Source organism: Hydra vulgaris, chromosome 01, assembly GCF_038396675.1.
Source record: "Hydra vulgaris chromosome 01, alternate assembly HydraT2T_AEP".
Lineage (NCBI taxonomy): Eukaryota > Metazoa > Cnidaria > Hydrozoa > Anthoathecata > Hydridae > Hydra > Hydra vulgaris.
The window spans coordinates 46,795,574-46,809,131 of NC_088920.1; the positions used below are offsets into that span (position 1 = coordinate 46,795,574).

Below are 13,558 nucleotides of genomic sequence, written 5' to 3' on the forward strand. Positions count from 1 at the left end.
GAGCTACGTCCAAAAGAATGTGTCTTTGCAGGAGCAAGTGGTACTCACTGTGTGTGTGTATGTACCATTCATCAAAATGTTAAACTCGTGATAGTCGGATCACATATGGATGATTTACAACTAGAAGATAAACTAGAAACCCCTATTAAGAACTACAAACATGCTTTGGCAAAAATCCAATGCAATCCTTGCCAGCATGTCCGCTAGGCGAGTGTAAAAATTGCCCTGGAGTTGCTATGCTAAAGGAACGGCTGTTGCAATGCTTTGAAATTAAAGGAGTTGAAGAAATTGAGTATAAACAGTGGACTACAACAAATAGGTCCCAGCTTCAAACCTTTATACAATCCACTGATGAATTTATTGAAAGATTTTTAGGGAGTTTGAAAACACTTACTAGGCATGATTTTATTGCTCAAGAGCAGGCAAAATATTTAGACTGGAAGAAAAACAATTTATCAGATGGAGAATTTCTGGTTATCGGTAATTTTTCAGAAAATTATGCATTTATTATACAAGATGCAGCACAGGGATATCATTGGACAAATAATCAAGCAACTTTACATCCTTTTGTTTTTTATTATAAATATGAAGGAAATTTATGTCATGGAAGTTATGTGCTGCTTTTGGATTGTAATACTCATGACACAATTGCAGTTTATCTTTTTCAGCGTAAACTAATTGATTTTTTAAAAGTGAAATTTGAGGTATTAAAAATAGCATATTTTAGTGATGGCTGTGCAGCACAATACAAAAACTGCAATAATTTCATAAATCTGTGTTATCACAAAGAGGATTTTGGTAATTCAGCCAAATGGCATTTCTTTGCCACAAGTCATGGTAAGGGCCCTTGTGATGAAGTTGAAGGAACTGTTAAATGTAAAGCGGCAAAAGCAAGCTTACAACGTCCATACCATGACCAAATAATGACCACTTATCAATTATATCCTTTTGCTAAAGAAATATCCATGGCATTTCCTTTGAATACCTCACTGCAAATGATTGGCAAATCGAATTCACAATATTAAAGGAAAGATTTTCGAATGCTAAAACGATTCCTGTTACCCAAAAACTTCATTGCTTTAAACTATTATCCGCGAATGAACTTCAAGTACAAGATTATAGTTCCAGTTCTGTGTCTAGAATTGAAAAAATTACGTCACAGAATGTTAGCCAGCTCAACTTCAGTTCAATTACTGGTTACATGGTTGTAGAGTATGATGAACATTGGTGGATAGGTTGTGTGTTGGAAAGCAATCCAGAAAAAAGAGAAGTAACCATTAACTTTCTTCACCCTCATGGTTCAAGTCAACTTTTCTCCTTCAGAGATCCTCCAAATATTTTTACCATTGATTTGAATGATCTTTTGCTAGCAGTCGAACCCAAAACTACAACTGGTTGGTCATACTTCATTACTTCTAAAGAGTCTGAAGGAGCAACCAAAGCACTTAACTTGCATCATCGTTAACTATTATAGCTTTTTTAATTTATTATTAGCAAATATGTATTGCAATGGTAATGGTTTAAATATTATACTGCATTCCGTACTGTACTACCATGTAGCTAAAACTGCTAAATAAAGCCTTTTTGTTACTTTTCAACTATATATATATATATATATATATATATATATATATATATATATATATATATATATATATATATATATATATATATATATATGGGCCATTAGGTAGCTATTATATAACCTAGGGCCTACACTTAATAAATTACCTTAAAATACTGTATAATTTTAAGGTATTTAAATATTAAATTTTTAGAACCAACTTATACTTTAATATTATTCCCAAAGCTGTTTATGAGAATCCCAAAAAGGTTTTTTCATGGGACATCTACAATAAAAAAAGCAATCTGTAAAAAAAAAAATTATGACTTTTGACCTTTGCCATCGACCAGGGTCAAAGGTCAAATGACCAATAACTTTTTTTTTATTGAACTTATCACTTTTTTGCATAGACACAAAGTTATTTGTCTATGCAAGAGCTTCTGTTTGCCACCAAAATCAACTTCCTAAGTATAATAGCAAAAAAGTTATAACGTTTTAAATAACCAAGGTCAAGTGAAAAGGTCAAAACTTTGAAAGGTCATATCTCAGAAAATAATTGACCTAAGTCAAAAAAATTTACATGTTTTTCTTCTGTCCATATGCCCAACATGTGAGCCAATTTTCATCAAAATCCGAGTCAGTGATGTCAGATGGGTGGTTCCACTTGACGTGGAATGGCCCACATGCAATACAAAAGAGGGCAATACAGGAGTTATGTAGTTATACATGAAATACAAGAGTTTAATAATTTCTTCCTTAGTTCTTAAGAATTTCTTGAACTCTTTACTTTAATAGTTATAAAAAATAAAGTTGTTGCTAAATTTAAAAAAGCGAGAGTTACTCGCCATCTTGAAAATTTTAAATTATTTAATAAGTTTATTCGATTATTTACCCTCCACCTACCTCCATCTACCCTCCACCTAGACAGCCACGTATTATTTAGATGGCCCTTACAACATATACTTCAAAACTAATAACTACAACTCTGAATGCATTTATAGAATTTCATTATTTGTAAAAAAAAAATTCACAACAATATATTTATATTTTCTTTGCAAAAAAAAATTCAATGCATTTTACTTTTCTATACAACGTATAAAAAGCGTAAATATGAATATTTTTATTTTATTTTATTTTTATTTTATTTTATAAGCGTAAATATGAATATTTTTATTATAAAACTTACGTATAAAAAAACTAAAATTTAAAACAGTACAACGACATCAATAAACAAAATACCAATTTTAAAATTTATTTACAAAATAATATTCTTCAAATAATGTACTATATTTGTAATATATTATAAAAACCAAGTTACTCAAAGCTCGTCATGAATCAAATGTTGTTGATGGGGAAAACGAAAATCTCCCTCAGTGTTGCTGCTTATTACGCTGTTATAACTACTTCTATAAAAGGCTGTGTCAGCGTAAACATCGTCCCCAAAAAACATTCTTTTTGATGATTGGGGTTTAACTTGGTGTGTTTTCTGAATATCATGGTCGAAATCAATACCCTCGCTTGAAGGTTTCCAGTGTCGGACCATTAAGAATGCTATAAACGAATATAATATAGAAAATTTAGTTGGCGCCAGTAGGATTAACTACGTTTTGTTTGTTGGCAAAACTGCATTTAATTTGCAGTTGGGATACCCACATTTTGCGTTAATTGGCACAAAAGCATCGATTATGCTTAGACCAAACACATAATTACGTTGGCACAAATGTATTAGACTTGCTGTTCGGTTAGCCATATATATATTTTTTTTTGTTAAATGATATATATATATATTTTTTTGTTAATTGACATATATATTTTGAAGTTGTAATTTACAAATTTAAGTTAAAAAACTAATACAATATTAAATTATTTATTAATATTAATAAGGAGCTGAAAAGCTAGAACCACTTTCCATTCGAATAATGTTTTTTTTTAATGAGTGCAGAAAAATTTGTTGCAAAATAATTATGTACCCCAAAGCAAACAACATTGCAAAAACTATTTAAATTTAATAAATGCATTTAAAAATTTGCGTGCTCACTTTGGTACTACTGGTTAATTGGCTTTACTTTAAACTTGCGACACTATTTTAACATATTGACACTGTCGCTTGTCTTGGTTCCTTTAAAGCTGTTTTAGTTTCTGACACATTTTTTTTGTTGCTCATTTTCATCATAAGATTGAAAATTTTTTTATTTTTTTAAAGCTCAAAAAAAGTTCTTTTAGGTTAGCCTCAAGTTCACTAATAGCCTTTTGGATGATTAGATTTTGCGGAGTGAAGTCACTATAATAAATCAAGTTGACTGCAGTTGAGAGGATGGAATTTTAGAATACCAAAACCCTTTTTTCGTAAAATGTTCCAAACAAGTCTATGAATAGTAAGGACTGTTGCGTTTTGTTATTTAGTTTCGATAAATCAAAGTAAATTTTAAACAGATTTTGTTTGATTCAATAATGTTAAGGATCATTTTAAATACTTTGTGGTTAATAATATAAGTTATGGTTCCATAATTTGAAATTTTAATAAATAAATGAAAGTGGCATTGTCAGATTTTCTCATGTAGAAATAATATTTTTTTAGTCATTTAAAAATAATTATGTGCAGAAGTTTTTCAAGAACGACACAAAAAGTTGATTAAGCCATATAGGAATAAGCAACTGCTATAATTAACCATTTGAAGTTACAATACTACATAACAATATTTAAATCGATATAAAATGAAACTGATAGAAAAAAACATTGGTAAGAAGAATAAAAAGCTGCAACAAAAACTATTTCAAAACTTTCAAAAAAAAAATTCTTTAAATATTGTCTTCAGAGAAAAATCTTTAAATAATGTCATGATTTTTTTTTTAACATCTTTATTTCAAACAAGGCTGCAAGCAACCACTATTAAAGTTGAAGTTACTGGAAGAGAAAAGATGAAGTTTATAAAGCAAGATAATGATTACCAGATGATTTAAAAGATTGCAAATTATATGAATCAGGAAAACAAGATGAAGGGAGCGAATTCCAAAGAACTGATTTTCGAGGAAAAAAACTAGACATATGGTTAGAACCTTGAGGAACCCCTGAAGTTACAGGAAATGAAGAAAAGCGCTGTCCATCAAGGACAACTTTATACTACTATAACCCATAATATGGCTCTAGTATCAATGAATATTCAGGTGTTAAGGGCCACAACTTTTGCTTTTCTCAATCTCTAACACAAATTGTCTACTTTCCAACTCGCTTTCCAAGCAATCAGAATCATTTACCTTCTCTACTTGACTTATGTCTTGTTTCTGATCCTAGTCAGTCCTCAGTTTCTCCACATTCACCCTTAGGTGCTTCTGATCACGGTTTGATCTCATTAAAACTATCATCTCATTCTTCTTCATTATCAGAATCCCCCTATCATCATACCTCTTACAATTACCTTAAAGCTGACTGCGACTCTTTTCCATGAAATCTTTCGTCTTCCTGCTGACAAATGTGCTTCTTATGTAACTTCTTGGATTCAGGCAGGTATGGAAAGGAATTTTATTTCCTCTCAACCATTCCAAGTTAAGTCTCACTTTTTTCCATGGTTTTCCTCTCATTGTGCTGCTGCAATTTCTAATCGTAACCATTACTTCCATATCTATCACCAAAACAATTCTCCAGAAAACAGACGTCTGTTTACTATTGCTAGAAACAATTGTAAAAAGGTTTTGCCTAACGCTAAAGCCCACTATTCTTAGGTCACGAAATCTCGTATTTCAGATCAAAAAATAGGCTCCCAAGACTTCTGTATAATCTTTCACAGTGTCAATGAGGGCAAATTTTTTATTCCATCTCTCTTGCACGGTTCAGATTTTTTTACCTCACCTAGAGCTGAATTGTTTGCTAAGAACTTTTCATCAATCTCATCTTTTGATTCCTCTAATCACATCTCACCTAATATAGCTGACAAACAGGTTGATCCATTGCTTTACATTTGTATTACTTCAGCTTCTGCATCTAAAGTGATTTCCTGCTTAGATTCCTCTTCAGCTATTGGTCCAGGCAATATATATTCCTGTTATATTCTTCCAGAAATGTTTTTGAGAGCTGTTGTTTATAGTTTCAAAACTATTTAACAAGTGCTTATCAGAGTCTTGTTATCTAGCTTGCTGGAAAGGGGCATTTTTTAACCCTATCTTAAGTTATCTGTATTATCTATGTTATCTCCTTATTATCTATGTTATCTTCCTGTTTTTGAGTCTTTAATCAACAAACACTTAATCTCTCATCTTGAATCTAACAACTGCAATCTGATCATCAATATGGATTTCGATCTTCTCGTTTTACTGTTCATTTGTTAATGGTAATAAACAATAGGTTTTATCTTGCATTAGATAAATGTAGGGAGGTTAGGGCTATTACTCTCAACATTTCTTAGCCCTTCGATAAAGTTTGGCATGCTGGTCTTCTCCATAAGCTTTCTTAATATGATGTATTAGGTAACATCTTTAAGATTATTGAATCCTTCCTTACCAATCATAGTATAAAGGTTGTCCTTGATGGACAACTTTATACAATATACTTTTATACAAATAGATGAATTCTTACGAATGTAAATGCCCAGGCCTAGCATGTGACTATTGAAGTCTTTACGAACTAAAAGTTATGTGAAACAAAAAGAATAAATGAAATGTTGTTAAGAGTTGCAGTTGCTATTAATAGGATGGTAACCAAAGTAATGAGTAAATTTTAAGCTATAACTGTTTATGTGCTACAAAAGGGTTATAACATGCCTATTCAACCTTATTGAGTTATACAAAAATATATTAATAGATTCTAGGTGGAATTGAATTTAAAACGAATTTTAGAAAATTATATTTTTACTCTACTAAACCATCTTGATGTTCTCTCATCAGTTGAAACTGCAGTTCTTTCATCAATTAAAACTGTTGATGTTCTCTCATCAGTTGAAACTGCAATTCTCATGCTATTTAAAATTGCAATTTTTTTACCAATTAAAATTGCAGTTTTCTCACCAGTTAAAAATGCAGTTTTCTCACCAGTTAAAAATGAAGTTCTCTCACCAGTTAAAAATGCAGTTCTCTCACCAGTTGTAAATATTGATGTTCTCTCATCAGTTGGAACTGCAGTTCTTTCATCAATTAAAACTGTTGATGTTTTCTCGCCAGATGAAACTGTCAATACTCTCTCGCCAGTTAAAACTGTTGATGTTTTCTCACCAGGTAAAACATGCAAAGTTCTCTCCCCAGTTGAAACTGTAGATGTTCTCTCACCAGTTAAAACTGTCTATGCTTTCTCACCATTTGAAACTGATGATGTTCTCTTACCAGTCAAAACTGTCAATATAATTAGATTGTTTTTTTAGTTACAGAAATAAGATTATTTTTATTTCTCAATAAAAATACTCATCTTGGGCACATGTTAACTGCATCAAGCTACTGTCTTGTGGACCTCCTAGGCAAAGACTTTAGGGATAAGCAGAATAACTCTGTTGACCAGCCTCGAATCCCTTCTTCATCTATTAGGCTGGTGTTGATGCAAAATTGTGTTACATTGTTTCCTTCCTAGGATGACGAATGGATCTTCTTAACTCTACTCATAGATATTTGCTTGTGCCACCTTAAAAGTGGCTATGCAACTCTTCCTGTTTTCTCTTAATGAGGGTACAGCTCTAAAACTCATTTTAATAGTTCTGAGGCCGGCTGGTAGTAAGGTTTCCTGAACATTGTGTAAGCTCTCAAAAAGCCTGATTTCATTAACAACTGTAAAATACTATAGTATTAACAATGCCATGTTTCTCTATTTTCTCCTTTAGGTGGTTTTGACCATTTAATGATTTCTATATATCCTTCATCTTGCACTTCTTCTTTGGACTCATTGCACCTTATCTACCTTAAAGCTGACTGGGATTCGTTTTGTAATTTTCTTCTTGATGGTCCTTAGGCTGTATATTTTCTCTCTCTGCTGATAAATGTGCCTCCTACGCAACATCCTGGATCAAGGCAGGAATGGAAGCTTTTATTCATTCTCGATTTTATTATTCATTCAAGTCGAGCCTAATTCTACTCTATAGCTTTCACCTTCTCGTGCATCTTCTATATCTAATCATAATCATTATTTTCGTCTTTATTAAAAGAACAACTCTCTTGAGAACAAATGATTATTAGTCAATGTAATATGGCGCTGTCTGATGCTTAGCTCCATTATTCCCAAATTTCTAAATCTTGTATTTTATCTCAGAGGTTAGGCTCTAAAGACTTCTGGAAAATATCTTACAGAATCATTAACAAAGGTAGGTCTAACATTCCATCTCTCATTCATGGGACCGATCTTATTATCTCTCTTAAGAACAAGGCTGAACTATTTGCAAAGAACTTTTTTTCTAACTCAACTCTTGAATTTTATAGTCATACTATTTCTTCCATTCCAGTTAAACGAGTTAACCAATTGTTAAACATTCAAACCACTCCAGCTTCCATTGCTAAAGTTATATCTCAATTAAACTCTTCTACAGCTTTTAGTCCAGAAAATATTCCTGTGATAGTCTTGCAAAAGTGTTTTCCCAAACTCTCTAAACTATTTAACAAGCGCTTAACTGAATTTTTTTTTTCTGCCAGCTGCAAAATGGCATCTGTGGTTCCAATCTTTAAAAAATTTGGAGAACAGTATGACTCCTTTAACTGCCAACCAATCAGTCTTCTATCTGTTATTAGCAAAGTCTTTGAGTCTTTGAACAACAAATTTCTAACATCCCATTTTAAGTCAAACAACTTACTGTCAGAAAATCAATACAGTTTTCTATGTTCTTGCTTTACGGATGACTTGCTAACTACTGTGATCGAAAAAATTTTTTGGGCATTAGACAGAGGCTGTGGGGCTAGGTCATTAGCTTTTGACACATCTTAAACTGTTGATAAAGTTTGGCACGTTGGATTTCTCCATAAGCTTGTTTTATAAAGTGTATCTGGGAAAGTTTTTGAGATTATCAAATCATTTGTTTCTAACCACTTTATTAAAGTTATCCTTGAAGGCCAACACTCTTCTTTATTTCCAGTAACCTCAAGATTCTATCCTTGATCCTGTTTTGTTTCTCATCTAAATCAATGATGTTCCTAACAATCTTACAACTAGAGTGGTTCAATTCATTGATCACTCAACTTCATACTTCTTTTTTCAATTGCTTAGAACAGGCAACTGATCTTGAATCTGAACTCACTTCTATAACAGATTGAAACTTGCAGTGGTTTGTAAATTTTAACTCCAACAAAAGTCAGTTATTTACAGCAAACAGCTACCGCAATACTGCTGAGATTCCTTTATTAATGACTGGTAACCCTCTCTTTGAGTCCTCTTCTTTGCATCTTCTTGAATTATCGTTCACTTTGCTATTTTCAATATTCAATTGCTAACTTAGCATCCACTAAGGTTGCTTCTCTTTATCGTGCTTGCCATTTTCTTACTCTTGATTCCATTCTCTACCCCAACTAATCTCTTATTTGAATATTATTGTCATATTTGGGCTGGTTCTTCTAATAATGCTCTTTCTCTTCTCTAGACAAGATGTAAAAATGGGTTGTAAACATAGTTGTACCTACTCTATCTGTCAAGCTTGAGCCTCTGTCTCATTGCTATAAGGTGTCTTATTATATCTGTGTTTCTTTCTCTTTTCTACAAGTACTATCATGGTTGCTGCTCAAAGGAGCTATCATCTCTAGTTCCATCAACTAAAACTCACTCTTGCTTAACTTGTCATTCAGCAAAGTCTCCTTTCTTTTTACTGTATCTGTTTCTGCATGCTCTAAAAAGTTTTATTTGTCTAGTTTTTTCCCTGCACTTCGACCCTTTGACACTCTCTTGCCTTTACGACCCCTAGTAATAAGCAAAAAAGTATTTAAAAAACAAACATGGAATGTTTTTATTAACAAAACTTATTTAATTTTCATATTATGAAAAAGATTTTAAAACTATTATATTTTATAAATTAGGCAAATAAGGTTTTTTTATACCACTATATCATTCAACAGGCTTTAAAAGATTAAAAATGGAACAGTGTTCCAGGCATTTTTTGAAGCAGAGTTTCAAGCTCAAAAATAATTTTATAAATTTTTGAAACAGGTTTTTTCTTTATGTTAATTCACCTCTCCAAGTCCAAGAAAACCACTACAGTTGAGGAGGCTAGATTAATTGTGGTTACAACCCTCTTTTAACACTTTAACTCTGAAACACAAACCTTGACAGGTTGCTGTGCTGAGAGACAAGTTGATAGTATTACCAGGGATGTGATGGGAATCGAACTTTATCACTATCACATTTGGTTTTAAAAAATAGTAGTAGTTTAACATAATTAACCTTATATTTAGTCCCAAAAAAAAAATTCAAAAGCATTAAAGAAATACACAATCATATTTACATGTAGCCTTTAGTTTCCCTGACTCTAATGATAAAAGCCAAATGCTAATCTCTTGAATTAATACTTCCTTAACAGTGACTTTAGATGTAGGAAGATAGTATACTTCACCCTAAATTCAAAGTTTCTAACCAATAAACAATTTATTTATTTTGTTTTTAATACTATTTCTATATTCATAAAATGTAAAAAGATAAAAAAAACATGAATGACACAATAAAAAGTTATAAACGAATATCATTTTTACTGATACACACACACACATGTACCGATTATATTTACTTTAAGCTATAACTATTTAAACAAAAACAAAAGTTGGTGATAAATGATAAAAATTCAACTTAACCATATTTATAACTGTTTTGACTTAATTGGTCAAAAGTTAAGAACTTATGTAACATCTGTCTCAATGATCTGTGTTAAAAACAGCTTAAAATAAATTTGTAACCTAATTAAACTTAAAGTTAAAGGTTATGTCATGAATTAAAAATAATCAATATCCAAATCATCTATTCTGAGGATCAATTATTGTAAATTTTAGCAAAATTGTCATCTATTCTTTGTTTGCTGGGTAAAAATATATGAAATCATCCAAAAAAAATAATTTTCGACACCCTTACGTTTCAGAATTTGTTTATTTTTACACCACTTGCAGTCCATATCAAAAAAATAATAACTGCGAAAATTTTAGTTAAAAATACCAATGGGTTCCAGAGATATCGTCACTTGAAATAATGCTGACTCAGCATTTTAGTGATTTTCTGAAGCGACTACAAAGCAACTTTGACATACAGTATCTTCATAATGGCTTGGGGATATTTCCTAAAATTTGGTACTCTAATAGATTTTAACTTGAGGAATCCAAAAAAAGCACCCTTAAGACTCGATTTTCTCAAGAAATGCCTCATTTATTCAATTTTGTTCAAAATTATTGACTTGTAAATTAGTGATTTTTGGAGGTAAAATAAAGACTGTGGCCCAAAATCCTGAGTAAAAAGTTTAATTGTATATCATTATTTCATCTTAGGTCTACTGAAAAAAATTAGATTCATCAATTGTCTCTCTAATACATGATCAAAATTTGCATTTAAAAATGGTGTCTTTTTAGAAAAATTTAAATTTTGTAACAAAAGCAATTAAAATATTTTGTAAAACATTTATTTGAATAAAACATCAAATAGTGTTATTTATTGACTAGTTTAGGATATTTATAGTCATGGGCCAAGGAAGACGCCCTCCCCTCCCACGGGAGGCCCCACGCCGCCTCCCATCTTCCTAGATTTTTTTTTTTTTTACTTAAAATGAATAAATAATAGTTGATTGTTAAAATACATTTTAAAAACATATTTTTTCAGTTTAAGTTTGAGAAACAGTTTATTTGCGTTACTTCAAATCGATAAATACTTACCTCTTATTTCAAAGATCTTTTTACGATTTTAAGTCATAAATTTTAAAACCAAAGATATTAAAATGTTTTTAAAACATTTTGACAATCAATATCTTTATGTAGTTTTAGACTAATATAGTCATTGAAATAATAAGATGGGAGTGATTTGTGATTTATTTAAACCCCCACCCCTCCTTCTCAGCCTACAATTCAAGAATTTGAAAAAAATAAAAGACATTTTAAATGCAAAATAGGTAAATAAAATAAAAACAAAATTATTTTAAACATAATTAATTTTTTTTTGTAACCAACAGTTTATGTTCTTCAAATCTAAATCAGATATGTTGTATGTACGACCTGATATTGTTCGCGGTGTAGAAATTAGGCATATAACTTCAGAATTGAGCACCCAACACTCATCAGTTCTCATTGGCCAAAAGAAGTTTTTAACTGGTCTGTGGATGCATGAATCTGACTTTTATATCAAGCTCACTTACATCTTCAGCAATCCCTACCCACCAAAATCCATCATAAAAACATGCAATATAATCCATTTTTTTAATATTTAATGAAATATCTACATGTTTGCTTTTTGGAATGATATCAAATATTTCAGTGCATGCATCAGTACTTATTTTTTTATAACTTATAGTGTTTGGAGCAATTGGAATAAAATGATGATACATCCTTGTGCCAGGAACTGTTCTTCCACCTAAATATCTTTTTTCTAATTGTGCTCGTGTTTGATCAATTTCTTCTTTTGAAAATAACTTAAAATAAATTCCATTTCTCTTGGCTTTACAAAAGGAGTACATTAAATTAACATCTAAAATCTGCCCAGTAGTTATTTGTTTTAGACTTTCTTGACATACTACTCTTTTAACAGTCCCACCAATACCATCACAGGGGGATTTACCATGACTGGTAGCAAAAAATACCCATTCAGCATTTAAATCAAAGTCTTTACTGTGATGACAAAGATTGATAAAATTTTTAAAATTTTTAAATTGTGCTGCACAACCATCGGAAAAGTATTTCACACTTGATACATCAGGTAGATTTTCTTTGATATATCTAGTTATATCTTCCTGAGTCTTGTAAATAAATCCTGTGTCATGATCAACATCTTCTGAAAGGTAACAAAAAGATTTATGTTTGAGAAGTTTGTTCTCTATAAAATAAAGTACAATTGTATAAAGTGAGCATTGACTTTTGCTCCAGTGATAACTTTGAACCTCATCCTGAACAACATATTGATAGTTTTCAGCAAAATCTCCTAAAATTAAGCATTCGTTTTGGTTAAGATTTTCTTTACAGTTTTTTAAGTATCTACTTTGTGTTTTTGCAATATATGAATGAGTGGTAAGGTTGTCAATGCTGAAACATAATAAATCATTAAATTCATCTAGTGGCAATGACTGTGAAAGTAGTGTTGTACAATCGGTACTCTGCCATTGCTTAAATACTACATCTTCTTCATGCTCATGGTCCATAAACTCCTTCACTAAAAAACTTTTTAACACTTCAATACCAGGGCATTGGTTACATCAATGCAACATACATTCTACATTTTCAAGAGAGCAAACAATCAATGCCATGAAATCTTTATAACTTTTATTCCACCTAATGGCATCAATGAGAAATTCTGTATTTTGGTGATGTATGCAAACACATACATTGTGGGTACCTGACGCATTAGTTGTAATACACCATTTAGGTTTAAGAGTACAAAATTTTGACAAACTGACTTTGACGTTAGGGTTTTTTTTTTTAAATGCAACATGTAATTCATTAAGATTGAGTAGCAATAATCTTTTTTGAACATGTTGGTTTTTCTTAATACTTACATAATCTTTTTTTCCTGGCATCATTCTTGAAAATTCATCACTTTGATAAAAGTTAATCACTAAATTAACTGTTTCTGGTGAAAGTGGGTTTCCAGTTTTTTTTCCGGGTAATGATAGAATTCCATTCTCATTTTGAACTTTTCTTGCTGTTCGAACAAGATACTCAGACACTTCAAAGTAGCTTGATATCTTTTTACGTGTCCATGATTTTGGTGCGAGTGTTAACATTTGCACCTTATGGCAATAAGAGTCAGTCTCTGAAATTTTATTTTTTATTTCATACATTAAAATGTCTAGATCATGGTCATTGTTAATGTTGTTGTTTAAAATGGGGCTTTTTATTTCTGTTGTTAAAAAAGTTTCTTTAATA

At 31.1% G+C, this 13,558-nt stretch overlaps 1 protein-coding gene across 2 annotated transcripts in view; it reads right to left on the reverse strand.

The window, feature by feature from the left end:
- Nucleotides 1–2,554: 2,554 nt before the first annotated feature.
- LOC100209604 (thioredoxin domain-containing protein 16) overlaps nt 2,555–13,558 on the reverse strand; it is a 51,095-nt gene continuing 40,091 nt past the window's right edge. For both annotated transcript variants that reach the window (XM_065788375.1, XM_065788376.1), the window contains 2 exons: nt 9,958–10,066; nt 2,555–3,115 (listed from right to left, as the gene is read on the reverse strand). In XM_065788375.1, coding sequence (XP_065644447.1) covers nt 2,883–3,115; nt 9,958–10,066 — 342 coding nt within the window. In that variant the 3' untranslated portion in view covers nt 2,555–2,882. The remainder of the gene's footprint in view (nt 3,116–9,957; nt 10,067–13,558) is intronic.